Source organism: Pseudomyrmex gracilis, unplaced genomic scaffold (genome assembly GCF_002006095.1).
Source record: "Pseudomyrmex gracilis isolate BER0280 unplaced genomic scaffold, ASM200609v1 scaffold_33, whole genome shotgun sequence".
In the NCBI taxonomy this organism is placed as follows: Eukaryota; Metazoa; Arthropoda; class Insecta; order Hymenoptera; family Formicidae; genus Pseudomyrmex; species Pseudomyrmex gracilis.
The window spans coordinates 159,189-176,166 of NW_018020617.1; the positions used below are offsets into that span (position 1 = coordinate 159,189).

The 16,978-nt window shown below is 38.1% G+C and overlaps 1 protein-coding gene across 4 annotated transcripts in view; it reads left to right on the forward strand.

The window, feature by feature from the left end:
• Window positions 1-16,978, forward strand: part of LOC109852705 (protein sickie) — a 191,813-nt gene that overhangs the window by 106,039 nt on the left and 68,796 nt on the right. For 3 of the 4 annotated variants that reach the window (XM_020424121.1, XM_020424120.1, XM_020424123.1), the window contains one exon: window positions 7,427-7,596. In XM_020424121.1, the coding sequence (XP_020279710.1) occupies window positions 7,427-7,596 (170 nt within the window). Of the gene's footprint in view, window positions 1-7,426; window positions 7,597-12,724; window positions 13,946-16,978 lie in introns of those variants that run through there. The other variant, XM_020424124.1, reaches the window with a different exon arrangement.

Genomic DNA, 16,978 nt, shown 5'->3' on the forward strand with positions numbered 1-16,978 from the left:
AGAGAGAGAGAGAGGAAGGGAGAGACAGAGCTTTTGTCGAGAGACCCGGCCAGGTCCTGGTTAATTTCACGAAAATTAATGATACATTTTGAGGTTTGCTGCGCTCATCAAGCCGGCTATGCAACGCGAACGCGATTGTGGAAATAAACTAACTCCCATTGTTAAATTCCCATTTTTACGATGCCCTAAAGAACAATGCCCTAAAGCTATTGTTCTACTTTTTTAAACAGCTTTGGAAAAAATACAAATGGATGATAAATTGAAATGAATCAAAAAAATTAAAGGAGATTTTAAGAGATCTCTCTTCACACCCCCAAACGCTGCATATACAAAATATATTTTTAATGTGTTAAATTAACACACACGCAGTGCACGGAAGATCTGGATTTGACTTCTGGCCAAGATGTTTTTTTTTTTTTTACAATGGGATTTTTTAAATTTTATAGGAAAATATTTAATGGGTAATTTTACTGTACATGTGACGCAAGATAGCATCTTATATAAATTTTAGAATTTTAGTATTCAAATTGAATTTTTTATGTGTATTAATTTACATGTTAAAAATATAAATTTTTTTTTCGCTGAATTTCAACAAAATAATATTCCGCGAATCGTGAGCAAAACTCTGCATTTAGTTTCTTTACCGTACGATCGGGCCGTTACTTTTTCTCTTCCCTCGTTCTCTCTTCGGGTCTTTTCCTTCCTGAACTGTGAGGTCATTACAATTCTAGACGTATGTTCGTTTTAACGAGTTCTCTAGCGAGCCGCGGTGAGTTAGTTTTTCGTCGAAAGAGATCGAGTCACCCGTGCGAATTCCAACGCACGTCCGATCGAATTGCGGCGGAAGATCCTGAGATAAAGGGCACGGCGCGCAACAGGAGTAGCGTCCTAACGGTACCGAAAATGGAGAACCGGGCATATGATGCCCGGTGGTGAACCTTGGCACGTACGTAATCTTTGCAAATCTCGAGCAAGCCGCCTCGTACTTTTGCATACGAGAGGTATACGCCGGGTATATAACATATATTTATATCTATGCGAGATGAGAGTTTACATCGAGAGAGAATCTTAGATGCGCGAGAGGATAACAAGCTTTGAGAGGAATTTCAAAGAATTGAGACCGCACGAATGTATATTTAAGAAGAAACTTAAATAATTTATGCTCGAGATTCTTCTCGTTAGCGATCATTTTCTCGAAACGTGTTCTTTTAAAAGCTAGAGAAATACGTTATGTAATTAAACGCGCATTGTATTATATATTACTCGTATAGATAAAAAAATAAATAAAACTTAAAACTCCAAATGTAATTTTTTGGAAAACGTCAGTTTAAAAAAACATTTGAAAAATTAAATTAATTGTGTTTGGAGATATTTCTCTACAGATGCGACAAAAACAAACAAAAAAAGTGTGTTGTTGAAGAAGTTTTTGCCATCGGTTTTTATTAATTTCTGACAAATAACGTTGTATGTGATATTTTATATAAACATATTTATATGTACGTATAATTACACTCGTGAACGCGAAATATACACACACAGTCACGACGAAGCGCAGAAGTAGTTGACCAAAAGCCGAAGGCCAGGTCGGCGGGTGACACGTGTGCTCAACGTTGCAGTCCGCGGAGCGTTGCAGCAATAAGCGAATTGCAATTTCTGCGATTGCTATCGTTGCTCATTGTACGCTCGGCGCGCGCAGTGTCATTTTCATTGCGGCACACATGGATTTTTGCCGCAACTGTTGTCCCTTTTATTGACCGTATACGTTGCACCGATTCGAAACGAGGCCTCAAGGTAAAGTCTGGATTTGAGAGCGGAGTATATATAACGTGCGCGAGAGCGTGCGAGAGAGAGTTTGATACCGTTTGTAACGCAACCCGATCCAGAAGGCTCGGGGAACCCTCGAGCGATTATTATTATTACGCTAGTCTGAATCGCGGGGTATCATTTCTATATGTTTTGGCCGCCGCGACGTCTATATATCACGGGGAGAGAAAGGATCGCTTATTGAATTACCGTATCCTGAGGTGTCAAGGTTATCGGGATTTTATAACACTTGAACAGGACCGTGGTAGATATTCGAAGAAAATTAATTAACCCGGGAATATCTAAACTCTCTCGGATAGAATTCTCAAGATTTCGGAATCCGGAAGTTTCGAAACTTGGAGATTTCTCTCCGGCGGTCGAAGGATCTCAATATTTCAGTGTCTCGCGGCTTCTCGTGAGAATTTCACGGGATTTTCGCGAATCCTGAGAATTCTGTAACACATCTAAACCGCAAAATAGCGTAGATAAAAATTAATAGTTTCGTAACACGTAGTATTTTAATCCTCAAACTGCAAACGTGTTTTTTTGGCACTTCCTATCCGCAAACCGGGATTGTTTATGTCTTACAGTATTTTTCTCTATGTTAAAGTTATAGAATAAGTTTGAAAAAATTTATGTAGTATCTTTAAATCTTTTACTTTACAGTTCAATCAACATATTTTGGAAAAACTTAATTTGTTTAAATAATTTGTTAATATAAACGTAGTAACTCGAAATGTAGTTTTGTTTAAACAATCGTAACTTTCCAAAAAATCGACTAAATTGAAAAAAATGCTTAAACTGAAGATAAAAGTTGCAACTTTTATAAAAAAAATTATGCTATTGCATTTTATTAAATATTTTTGATTTTTAATTTTTTGGTTTTTTTAATTTCGTTTTGTCACTGTGGCTGTCGAAGTTGTACTGAAGATCTTGTACTGAAATTTGGCCGTTCTTCTTTTATACAACTCTTTTTTAGAACGGGTCCCTCTTCCTTCTCTCGTCTGTAAGTTATAAACGCAAAGTAGATTTTGGGCGGACACGAATGACTCTGATTTGCAGAGTAAGTGTTTAAAGAGTCGTTTAACTTCATGAAAAAATTGATAAATAAATCAGTCGAGTTACAAAAATATAATCTTTAAAAATTTAAACGAATTAAAAAGGTTGGTATTTAGCGCGGTTTTCGAAGTAATCCTCTTGTGGTTACGGGATTAATTCGTGCGAATTAACGCGGCACAACTCGTCGAGGATTCACGGCCTATTATTACGAGACCATTTGCAAAGTAGCTTGCGAGCCGTTTTTTTTTTTTTTCGCCGCAGATTATCACGCTCCCGTTATACATTCTGCGAATTCCGCCGGTCGTTGTGACCATTAAGCCGGTTGTTTAAGCTTGTTCGGGTCCTACCGAATTACACCGGGTGACACTGAAAATCGCGACGGGACACTTTGCATTTTTCGATATTATATACGGCTTTCCTTGACTTCGTACGTAATCGGATATCTTTCTCGGAATTCTCGATCTTAAAATCTCGACGTCTAAATTAATCTTTAAGTGAATCTTCAGTACTTTTGTATGTAAACCCTTAAACCTCAACGGTGCCGAAAGTTTCGCGACTCTTGATACACTATAAATTCTCAAAGAGAACCGGTATTCCTTAGAGTTCTAGATCTCCCGCTATTTAAAGACTCTTGGAAAGTTCATCGGAGATTCGTTAATTATATATATGGCACATCTTTAAATAGTTATATTTTAAAATGTTTCTGGATTTTAGACGTTTAAATCTTTGTAAATATTTTTTCACACTCTCGAAAAGAGTTTTTACATAAGCAAAGTTTTTTTTTTTTATTTACAGTTTATAAATAATTGAATGTTTTGAGTTTGCCGGTTATTAAGTTCCGGCCGTTTAATATCGTCAAAATTCAACGATTTATTAATGACCCATGAGCAATTTTAGCCGCGAATATCATTTTCCTCGGCGACAAATTCGTGGCGCGAGCTAAATTGGGGCTCATTCCCGGCAATGGTTTTAATTAAAGCCCGCAAGGCGAAACGGTAATCTGTACTAATCACGGAATTGATCCGCCACACTTCCAGAGCTCGACGCAACCACCAGTCCCTTTCTTTGTCTTGGATAAAAGCTCCGTGGACTCGACTTTCGGATTTCCGAAAACTCCGCCAAAAAGGATCACATGACAATGCGGCGTTAATTAAATTCCGCTGCGACGACGTTACAAATCAAACAATTCACGCGCATCGAAGTCGCGGCTCTTATAATATTCCATTGAATCAAACAAATTTTTTAATTAAAAAAGCGCGAATTATTTAATTACACGCCTGCAGTTTTCTCTTTTGAATTTAAAAAGCAAAAGGATATTGTGCATTAAATAATTAATAATGTACTAATTCAGGAAAATATGTTTATCAGGAAAATAAATTTTTGTGTCCCGCTAAATTACAAATAATTGTGTAAAATGTCTAATTCACGCACATGCAATCCTTGAATTACAGTAAATCGATTTGGCGAATAGAATCAATTAGATTCGCTGACCAGAGACGAAATTCGTCTCGCCGTTTCGAAATTGAAGGATAGTACTAATTACAGATTCCAGACCGAGCATAGGTCTATCCATCAGCTGCTTCTGTTTTCCGGATGATTGTGCGGACATCTCTCTCTTTCAGAGAGATGCTTAGAAAATCAGGTTAGCCTCGTCAGGAATCCCTTTCGCCGTTTCTCGGGCGCGAGCGCGAAATTGCGTTCTTTTTCACGCGAGAATTTGCTCTGAATTCCGCTATTTGCAACCATTCGTGTTTAATTGCGAAATTTAATTACGGATATTAAAAATGCATGTTCTAATTATATTACATTCATAATCTTACGTAATACGACATTTTCTCGGGATCTGTTATATTTGAAATTACATAAATGCTTCCCCGTTAATTAATTAGCGAGTTTAATTAATCGAAGCAGTTATGCTGCGAGGAAACCAATTAATGATTCTGTATGTAACGCGTTATTTTTGTCATTTAATTTTATGATGTAAAAGAGAGAGGAAGAGCAAGAGAAAGAGAAAAAGAAAGAGATAGAGAAAGAGAGAAAGAGAAAGAGATATGTATTAAAGAAAATCCGAGGTCTTGTACACGATAGCACTCTTTTTCTCTTGTTTGTTTTCTTCTTTGCGAACCGCAGAAAGATGCTACCATAAGAGGACATCTTTCGCCATCTCTGGATTTTTTTTTTCTCTCTCTCTCTCTCTCTTTCTTCGCAGTTCTCTCTTTCTCTTCCTTCCTTCTTCCTTTCCATTCTGGGACCGTAGACTTGTAGGCCCCTCCAGGTGGGATATATCCGAGAAGAACTGTCCTCACAGATACTTGTTGCTCATGAATACGAAGCGCACTTGCGTTAAACACAATCAAACTAGATAACTCCGATTTAACCGATTTAATGAACCGCAAGTTGCTCTTTAGTAAATTACATTTTCTAAGACTTGAGCGGCGCGATGAGAAACATTTCTCGACTTTTATTGTATGAAAGCGTGTGTATGTACAACGAGAATAATACCACAGAATTTTTGTTTTTGTATATCTATCTATGTAAACAATGTTTATTTTAGCACTGATTTACATAATTGCTACTTAATTTAAACATTATATATATTTTTAAACATTTATATTTAAAAAACAAAAATTTTTTAATATTTAATTAATCTGTACTTCTACTTGCTGTGATGATGATATTGTTACGAAATTGTCTAATTGAAATAAATAATAAAAATATCAAGTAAAACGGAATGCAACTCGCTTGTAAATTGATTGAGGCTGTGCTCGCGCACACGCGATTCTTCCAACAGTGACGCTTCTTCCTATGTGACGACGACTCATCCGACAAGGACACGAGCGAAATGCATTAAAAAGTGCCGTCGCCATTTACGGCTGTCATCTCGCCGAGATAACTCGAAACCGCGTGCGGCGAGCTTGGCCTTTTGCGGCACGCTCCGCGTGACTCCATCTACGGATATTCTTTTTCCTAAACCTAATGGATTGTGATAAGGATTTGCATCTCGATATTATACAACGTTCCATTCCTGTGCTCGTCGTCAAAAAAAAAATAAACATCTAAATCCCGAGTGACGTGGCCAACATTCCAATTGAGTTGTGTCGTGGAAAAAAAAAAGTGATATTAAAAATTCACGGACGTAAGACATAAATCACTGAGAAAATATTTAATTATGTGTCTCTCCTTCTTATAAAAATTCACAAGACACATAAATCACTGAGAAAAATATTTAATTATACACGCGTATTTATTTTTGCTTTTTCTCGTTTAGTGATTTATATATTAATATAAAAATTCGATTTGTCTCTTATATTCGATATATCTCTTATATTTATCTCTTGTATTAATTTTCACGTATTACAAAATGTGTTTAAAAGTTTTTTAATTAGATAGTTTTAAATTTTAAATTCAAAAATCTCTTGATTTCTATAGAAAATGTATCAAAATGTAAAAAACTTTCTTGCGTTATTAATTTAATTTTTTTTTTAATTTGCAATTATATTGTATCACTTAATTTTCTCTAAAGATACTTTGGTTCTCACAATTCTAGAATATTGAACTTTTGCAATTTCTCTCTCAGCTGAGGTTCGTTTCTCTCTGGTTTTACTTTATTCTCTGTGAGGCAAACTTTTTTCAGTTTTTCATAAATACAATTTGCCGCACAAATGGATGCAGGGTGAGGTGATACATACGCGACCACGGCCGGGTGAGTCATCGGCTCTCGTGTGCCACCCTGCACAGTGTACTTCGGCGTGGTTCGTTTTCTAGGTAAAAGCCGGAGCCAAGAACAATGGAAACGAGAGAGGCTGGTTAGGCACGTGTGTGCAAGGTAGCTTATACGGTCGTGGCGGTCACGTTTCGCTCTCGCGCTGTGTGCGCATCGTGGTGCAATATGTGTGGAAAGCCAGCCACAGAGCCTTTGTATCCACCTCTTTGAAGACATTCTACACCCTTCCGCTTTGCTCCCGCTTCCCACTGCGTGTACAAGATGTCACGCATCTATATCTCCGTTCGATTCCTGATTGTGAAACTGAGATTCTCGTTGGTATTAAGATAGTCGTCGAGAAATATCAGAAAATTGCAATGAATTCTTTTCATGATGAAACTGTGACTGTTTTTCCTTAATTTTCGTATACAATTTTTCGATTACATATTTTATGTTATATGATTCGTTGGTGAGATATACGTGTAATATATTATAATGAAGTGCGCGTTAAGAATCAGAATCAATTTTCTCGACTCGTCTCAATGTTTATTGTTGTCGGTCAGTATTTTTGATTATTGTAGCAGCAACTTTTGAGATTACATTTTGTTATGGTTCACGGATATGCATGTAACATCAGTGGTGCCGCGCGTGTCGCCTGTAGCGTTCTATGGTGATAAGAAACTAAAAAACACATACGCGTTATTTTAACCGCGTACACTTTGCTGTAAATAAAAGACACACCGCAAATAATTTAAAAAAAAAAGAGTTGAAGAAATTTTACAAAAAGAAGTAAAGTAATCCATTATAGTTTGCAAAATCGGAAACTGATCAATAACAAGATTCTTCCCTCACGTGTTGCAGGTCGAGAACGTGAGTTTGTGCGTAGGAGCGCTCCGGGCTCTTGGGGCGGACGTGGGTGCAGTGAATCCGGGCGAATTGGCGGCAGGATCAACCCTGTGGCCGGTTTTAGCCTTACTCTTTGCCCTGTCGCGCTACAAGCAGCGAGCCAAGCAGCTACAGGATATGCCCAGGTAAGTGGGGTCACTTTCTTTTTCGAAAAGATCGCTGATAATGATACTCATGATATAAATGACATGAAAAAATCTTCAACGTTAAAACAATCTACAAAAAAATAAAATCTATTTCCTAAATTAAATTATATTAATAACAAAACGTTCTATAAAACTTCTTATCTCCTTTTAAATGGTCAGATCTCTACTATACCGATAGTAAGCAACGTCACTTTTCTCTTTAGAAAAGTTTCTATGTAGTTTAACGTCGGTAAAATAGTTACCTACAACTCAAATATCTGCAGTAGATACCGAGAAAGTTTTTGTAACAGTTGCGGATATACAGACACATATTGTTATCATATTTTGATAAATTATTTTTTTTGTAGTTTTTTTTATGATTGAAATATTTGGCAACATTGAAGCTTGAAAGTAGCTCGATAAAATTGATTAAATTATATGTGTATCATCTGTTGCAGAGCAATATTAAAAATTTATGTGATCTCTTCATATCTTTATCTTAACTTAAAATATGATTTACTATAAGCGACATTTTATTGTTATCAAAAAGTTTCTATATTAAAGAGAGCTCTTTTACTTTTTTTTCAGTTTTAGAGTTTAATACCTAAGATGGAAAAAAGATTCATTCTATTTAAAATAAAATTAAGTTTTTTTATCATCTTGTCTCTAACCGTGTCATTCATATTCACCGCTAATGATAATTTTGTAAGAAATATTTTTCTCTTTTTACATTAAGTTTGACACGGTTTTTATTCAACGTATACAACTTTGCATTTTACAAATATTCATGTCGAGAGCTTTATTTTCTGTCGCCGCTGTCGAATCGATACTGTTCCTGTCGGTGAAACGACGACTAGGTTGCAGCGCTCATTAACGTCTGCGTTAATCAACCAGCTTACCTTTTACTTTTTTCTCCTTTCCTTTTCGCCTCTTTCTCGTCTGCTTTCTCATATTTTCAACATCGGCTCAAGCGCATACAGTTACACCAGTGTTTCGACATGCAGAAAACGCGTTCCACGACCGAGGAGACACACACACAATCTCAAATATTTTAATTACTCCGCGGTTAATTGCATCAACTAAAAGAGAAAAAAACACGCGTGCGCGAGAGAGATAGAAAGAGAGAAAACTATGTTTGTGGTATCGCTGAGAAACTTATTCGGAGCGCAGAAGTATTATTTTTCATTAGGAAAAAAAAAAATTTAATAAAATACGCGATTTAATAACGTGACACGCAAAATAAACACGCCAAATTAAACGAACTGCGCAAATAACTGTAAATTCAAGAGTTTCGATAATAACATCTGCTCCAGAAATTACATTTCGAAAACAAAAATGGAAAAGAAAAGGATGAAATCAGGAGGATGTATCAATTTCTCGAAAAGTTTACAAACGTCATTCGTGACTGACTTCGTGTTCTTATTAATGCACACGCGACCGCACACGCAGGGATGCCGCACGTGGTGAATGCCTCAACTGTCAAGGTCGGTATTTTTAAACCGCCGTACCCTCAAGTAGGCGATAAATTGCTTGGATGAGTAACGGTTCCGAAATTGTGATCGAGTATCTCGAGTGACTCGGGGCATGCATGTAGGTATGCTTGCATCCGACCCGAAATCTGTCTTAATTTAAGACCGAATGTCATTCCGAGGAAATACATCGGGTGGTTCTCTACCCAAGAGAGTTTAGTTTATAATATTTTTATATCAGCAAAAGAGAGACAGAGAGAGAAACATGGGACATTTACGTCAAAATATATGTTTCCCTCAATACGGGAGAAACGTATATTAAACCAATACGAGGTTTTTTATCTTCCAAAATAGAGATTTTTTTACTTTGTCGTTTTGATCGACGCAAAATCGTTTAAAATTTTCTATTTAAAAAAATAATATGTCTAAATATTGATTTGTTACTTAAAATATTGCATGTCAAAGTTAAGCGCTAAAAAAATGCATTTTTCAAAAAACGTCCCAAAAGATCCATTGTGAAAACGTTTTTCCTTTTTTCAATTTTTATAAAATACTTTTGTTCTTGAAAGTACGAACAAGTCCGTACAAAAAACTGCGTTCGAATTTTTGAAAACTCTTAATTACGCAAAAAAGTTATGATATTTTAAACACACACACAAAATCTTTTTTCGAAACAAACCTTGTCAGGTTTTTCTTTAAACGCTTGTATCTTTAAAAGCTAATAGAGATTTTTTCAATCTGTATCTTTTGATCGACGCAGAATCATTCAACTTTTCAATTCAAAAAATCCAAAAGAAATTCGAAAAATATTCCGCTTTTTGCGGAAATATTCAAACTTAAAGTCGCGTGGATCTCACAGACCCAGTCTGAACAACTCGTAGATCATTTTTTTGATGTCTGGCACTGAAGGGTTAATTTATACTGAGTAGCTGGAAAAAGTTTGAATTTTTTTTAGTTTTCGAAAGCTTTGTTTTAAATCTCTTCGTGTAACAATACGATCAAACTAAATATTGCGTCGTTCTGGATGACTGATTTTTTGCCATCCTGCGGGTAGTGTCATTAAATTGTCGGTGTAGAATTTCCGCGGCTTCGCTACACGTCACCTTCAAAAGAAGTTTACAAATCTTGTTGGACAATCTAATATTTTTCATTGTGTAAATGTCCCTTCCCTATCCAAAAATAGATGCCAGGTAATGTTGGACGAAAAAATTCTCGGTCCGCGAGATAGTGTCGAGATAACGGAAATACCGAGAAAAATCTCTCTCTCTCTCTCTCTCTCTCTCTCTCTCTCTCTCTCTCTTTCTNTCTCTCTCTCTCTCTCTCTCTCTCTCTCTCTCTTTCTTTCTCTCTCTCTCTCTTTCTTTCTATCTCTCTCTCTCTTTTTCTCTCTCTCTCTCGTGCCAAAAGGGGAATCAAACTCTGAACCTAATGGAGCGCGTAACAATTCTTGGAGCGAGAGAAACCCGAAGCCAGGGCCCTCGGGCATTAACATATTAACAATGCTCCATTATGGCCCGAAGTGTATACCCTAGTCCCTCGCGCGTGGGCGCGCGTCGTCGTGGACCTCGCTCTCGAGACCGCGGAACACAATATTCGACGTTTCAGAATGTAGTCCATATACATGACGTTTTAAACTTGCTGCGCAACGCGCGAAAACACTTCTCAGAAAGGTTTCGTGTACAAAAAAAAACAATATTAGTTTTACACAGTGTGTTCGTGTATTTGCTTAAATATTTTATAACGCACATAAAAACCTAAAATTACACACTTTTTAAAATAACTAATAATTATTTGTAAATACAATGTGTTTTAGTTATTTGTAAAGAGTTGCCGAAATTCACTGAACTGATTACACTCGTTTATCAATGAACAAACCAAAATTCTGACGCTCGAGTCTCTCGTTTGCTCATCTTCTGAGCAATTGACGACGATTCTATCTTGAAATTGGAACTATTTTAAATTCTGACTCTGCTTCAACACTTTATAAAATTTAATAGAATTTAGAACGCGCACCAGATATACACGAAGCAGAGTCTAATGCGGATGTTAATTAAAAAACGGTGAGATTAATATTATATAGGAATGAGAGAGAGTTATTACTTGAGAAGGTAATGTTTGACGGGTTGAGAGTCGCACAGCTTCACACATCCTTACGTACACCTCGTTAGAAGCGCAATACATTCGAGGCGTGCGATTGTGCGTATCGTGCACGTGCACATAGAACGCGCCGGGGAACATTAGCATAAAAATGGCTTAAAAATCCGTCGAGCGTGCCGTCGACATTGGCCGGCTCCCGGGGAAGACTAGGCCCGCCATTGGTTGGCTGTATATTTCAGACGAGAAGGAGGGAGGACCGAAGAGAACGAGCTCCAGAGAAACTGCGAAAGCTGAAACGAGGAAGGAAGAGGAAACTGAGAGAGAGACAAAGATGGAGAAGATCGTGATAGAAAGAGAGAGAGAGAAGGAGGGAGGGAGAGAGAGAGGGAAGGGGGTTATCGAGAGACAAGGACCGATCCTGTGAGGGTGTATCCGAAGAAAACAGAAAAGGACGAAACACGAAGAAAAAGAAGAAAGAAGGAAAATATATAGAAGGGTGCGAGAAAGCAAGACAAGGATGAGGCATAACGGCATCAGAGTAGCAGACGGAGAGAGTGACGGAGAGGAGAGGCTCCTGTTAGATGCCAGAAACGCGCGTAAGAGAATAACGGAGAGAGAAAGAGAGAGAGGTTGATGAGGGAAGGGAAGAGAAGGGAAGGGAAGGTGTGCATCTGCATGGGGAAGTCGGGGGTGAGCCGCAGGGGGCTGGAAGGTGAACGGGAGAACGACAGGGACGCTGGTAGTGGAAGAGGGGTATTCAGGGGTCACGAGGGACCAGCCAGCGGAAGAGGGGAAACATCAGAGAAAGAGAGAGATAGAGAGGGAAGGCACCACGTGCTATGGGAACGGGAATGGCTCTCTCTTCTCTCGACGGGCCTCTCGGCGGTTCAGTTCGAAACGGGCCATCAACGATGCCTACACACCATGGCCACACCACCATGACCATCACGACGGAGTGTGGTAGTCGGCCGTGGTCGCCATGAGGCGTCGTCGTCGCCGCTCAAGCCGACGATGCTCTCAAGAGTCGAACGGTTTATCGGACTTTTTCTTCTCGCTCTTTTCCTCCCGTCGTTCTCTTCGTTTCGTTTCGAGAATCTCTCGAGTATAGAAAGATCGATGGATACGCTCGATCATTCGCGGCGCGCAGCGAAGTGTCGCTCCTCGAGCTCCACGAAGGATCGATAGTGATCGGCGCTCGTGGAAAGTGTTGCATTATATAGAAAGAGAAAAGAAATGAAGATGGAAGTTGACGATATACGTTTATGGATTATGGATGTTTGAACGTGAGAGAATAGATTTGTTCGGACGTGTGCTTGAAAAACGTGGGAAGATTGATTCGCGAAGAGGACTCGGCTTCAATAAAATCGCGTACCCGCTTAAGTCAAGAGTTAATTAAAGTAGGATTTTTTTTTAATCTCTCTGGATCTCTATGAAAATATTAACGACGAAACAATATGATTCTTGAGACAAGAGAGTAATTAGAAAATAAAAACAAACTTTGATAAGTTAATTTTTATTATAAACCAATGTGATATATATATATATATACATATTATAATAAAAACGTGATAAGATATATACGAAGCTTACATGTTTAAATTTATGTATTTGTAATATAATTACATAGTGGGGAAAAAAGCAAAAACACATAATGTGATTATGACGAATTAAAGTAAGTGTCAATACGAAAGTGTGAGTTAACGCAATTTTCAAACTTCACGATATAAATCTGACTGTAAATGACTGACCGTTTTTTATCCGATCTAACTGCTTGTGAGGAACTTGTTGAGAGTTTTTAAGTGATCGCCTTTCCGCATCGATCCCGTAAAAAAATGTCAAATCGTGGATCCACAGCCTGATCTTGTCTGAAGAAAACGATTAACAGTAAGTCGGTCGATTCAAGCAATCCAGATCGATTCACGACGAAAGTGTCCGTTGGCACGCCAATCGGCTTTTGCTTGTGAGGAGAGAGATCCTCGTTATATCCTTCTCCGCTGCAATCTTGGAGCGCAACTTGTTGCAACTGCACATGGCATTAGAAATTACCGCAACTTGAAGATGTTATTTTTTTTTTTTCTCGTAAACCTTGACGAACTGATTTCTCTCTAACTCGATTTGTGGAAGATCAACGAACTGCGGAAAGGAAATAACAATAGACGGAAAATATTTAATTCGAAGAAACGAATACGAGACGGAATTAATGAAATATTCATGAAGCATTTTGAGACTGAATTATTCAGCGTTTTTGGTGAGAAAGGGATGACAACATCGAATGTTCTCGTTCATTTCTCGAGATACTCCTTTGAGAATTAAAACGACGCACGTGCTACGGTTTCCAAACAAACACTAACATCCGAGATAGAAGAAGCAAAAAAAAAAAAAAAAAGAAACTGGCACTTATAGAATTAAAGTAAAGCGTCAAACCCCTGATACGTCATCTCAAGTATTTTGCGACATTTATTTATAAATGTATTTGTTCTTGCGAGAACATAATCAATAAAAAAAAAATCAATACATTTGCTGTATCTTATTTCCACAACGCAACAAAAAAAAAAAAAACACAAAACTGCGTTGCTTCGAACAAATATAAATAGATTTATAATAATGACATGAGCAAAACGTGCGACTTGCAACGGCTGCTCCACCGGTTTGAGGAGAGTCATCTGCGAAAAATTCGACGAGGAAAGGAATAATAATCAGTGGAGCGTCATGGGGAACAGCGGAAGTAGCGGGGGTGCAAACAGGAAGGCACGAAGTTTGCCGAATTCGCCGGAAGCGCACAGGTATCCCGGCGTTTTTATTATCCGCCAAATAATTCGCATAACTTTACCCACCACCACCACCACAAGATCGAGAAAGCGACACACACAATAAAAGAACAAAAATTTTAATCTCCCTGCTCCGAATATCGAACACGTCGTGGGCGTATCGTTTTATATCGCGTGTTGGAGATTTTCTTGTATTATTATTTTCTCCCCGCTCCCGCGATGTGATATTCTTGTTCTTATATATACCTCATTGTGTGTCTCGATTCTCATTCTCTCGCTTCTCGAGACACAAGCCACGACGAAACCGGTTATTCGGTATATTTAGGATTTCCTGAATCATGTGTGCCATACGCGTGTAAATTGTCGCTGCTCGCTCGGAAAAAGACATTAAAGTCGCTTTTGCAGAGTTCAATTCTCTGTATTTATTGATTATTGCGCGAAATCAAATTAGATCAGAGAGAGATTTTGATTTTATAAAACTTTACTTTTCTATAGATTAATAGCAAATTAAGAGATTTGGTGGATCAGTCATACAAGAGTCTGCAATCGTATTTTTGCACACGCATTTTCGCGCGGTTTGACGCGTTTGAAATAGAGCGCGTTCTCTCGTAGGCAATTGTTTACACATTAACAAGTACCTAAAACAATGAGCAATCGCACAAAAAAGTCGCATACAATATTACGATTGTTACTTCAACAAGTAATTTTAAATTATATATTTCGATGCGCTTTTGTTGAAGCAAGTTGCGAATTAGTGAGATTCGGTTGGCGATTCGAATTGCGTGTCGTAGGTGTTGCGAAGACTTGCGCGACCTACGTGTGTATGTACGTAGCGAGAAGCGAGGTCCACAAGTCCTAACAACCGGTCTCCCCGAGTTCCCGTGGCGATCGGCCGCGACCGGCCAGGCGGATCTGGTTTTGCATTTTTCCGTTCTCGATATAGATCGGCAGTGACCGGCTGTTTCACTCTCTTCTCTCTCTTTCTCTCTCTATCTCTCTCTCTCTCTCTCTCTCTCTCTGCTTTATTTTCCTTGTTGTGCAATTACGCTTTTGCGCCAGAAAACCGCAAACAACATTTGTCGGCAGGCAATAATGAGAAAATTGCGAAAATTTTAAGTCAACAACTTGATTGTACACTCATTTTTTTTATATATTATGTGACGCAGAGGTTTTAAGAGTTTAGAACGCACGTAGGTAGACAGAGACATTTTTCATATCTTATTAGCGTTATGTTCCTAGGGGAGGGGGGGTGCGATTATTCGCGGAACAATCGACAATTACACTTGGGAGGAGGAGAGGAGGGAACATTGCGAGAGAGTATACGAAATTTCGGATGGAATTTTTTTACAGGAACAAAACGCCGAGGGTAATACGATCCTTTAATTAAACCGGCTTAAAAAATTCATTCTCGTCACGGGAACGCAGAGAGAAAGAGAAGATAGCAAGGGATGAAGGGAAGATAGGGATTTCCCCCTCTCGGTGTGTGACGTTTTTCTCCGGGCATTCTCGATTTGACCACCTTTTTAGTCGGTCCGCTGCAGAGGAAGATTCGCGAAGAAGCGAATTTTTCTTTTGTCGAACAACAATTAACTCTAATCTCGTTTTTTTTTTTTTAGGCATGTAAATCTCGACATTTATATCTGAGGTGATTTGTTTATTGGTTAAAAAGTTGCAAAATATCTTTAAATTAATTTATGTGATTCGATATATTTTATATCAAGGAAATAATAGTTAATAATTAGTTTTGATATATTTTCGTATTGTTTAGAAATAGTCAACAAGATACCTCGTTTTCAAGAATCGCTCGAACATTAAATATCCCGGGTTTATGGGACTAGGGTTAAATTTATTTTAATTCGAGTGACAAAAAGTCGCGCTTTTAGAATCGCTCGGAAAATTTATCGGTCATGAAATTTCGTGTAGTTGAGAAACGACACTGTCCTTATATCCGTCCGTCGTTAGAATGTTATTTGTGAGAAATTAATTGCGTTGCGGAGAATCGTAGATGCTACACTGAGTTATCATATTTTAGGAGAGATAAAATCCCAGACATTTTCATGAAGAATTCAATTTCAACAGTGAGAAGGTCTATGACTCACGCGTTGTTTTTGCTTCTATAAATTAAGTAATTTATTATTTTCGTTGGCTTTTATAACCATTCATTTGAAAATCTGGAATTGTCAAATCCAAAACTGTCCAAATCATCTGATAATTTTGCAGTTTTTCCAAAATTCAAAATAAATATATTACCATATATAAGAATGATTTCTCTCTCTTTCTCTCTCTCTCTCTTTCTCTTTAGTTGTCTCTCTTTTTCTGTTTCTCTTTTTTGTCTTCTTTCTTTATTTCTTTATTTAGCGAACGAGTTCAAAGACATCCACGGGTCGACGAGAGTGAGTCAATGTTTTCGATGTGAATGGCCGCAGAAATAGATCCTCGGGCGAGCACGTTTCGCGATCGCGCGCGATTCGCGGGGCTAAATCCTGCTGCTCCGACTGTTAGTGAAACGAGAGCGGACTTGCGTGTCGTCTCGTGTGTCACCGATCGTGCGCATCAAGAAGGAAAAACGAGGACTCGCGGCGATGCGTAAGCCGGGGATTATCCGACCTGACAACGGCGCGTTCGTGCGTAACGATTGAATCATTCCGGACAGCTCGTTTCGGAAACCGAATCGAGCCGAATCTATACAAATGATTTAAAAAAAAAAAAAAAAAAAAAGAAGAAAAAAAAAAGAAAAAAAAAACATTGAGAACACAATGACACACGCGAGACGTCAGATATTTTAAAGACGTTCGAAAAATAGATTTAAAATAACATTTGAATTATCAAATAGAGAGAGAAAGTTTTTTAAAGAGAAAAATCAATATGAGAGACTTTTCGTCGTTCAAGCAAGTAAGACTTGTTGGGAAAAGTAATGCGAGCGCTTGAACGTGTTGCGCTACCTCGACTGTTTGTAATTAAGTGTAACTTGTTTGTCCGCAACGAACAAAGAGCAACGTTCGATCGGCAGTTTCGAAGCGAAGATCCGGCCGTGCCTTGATGAGAACG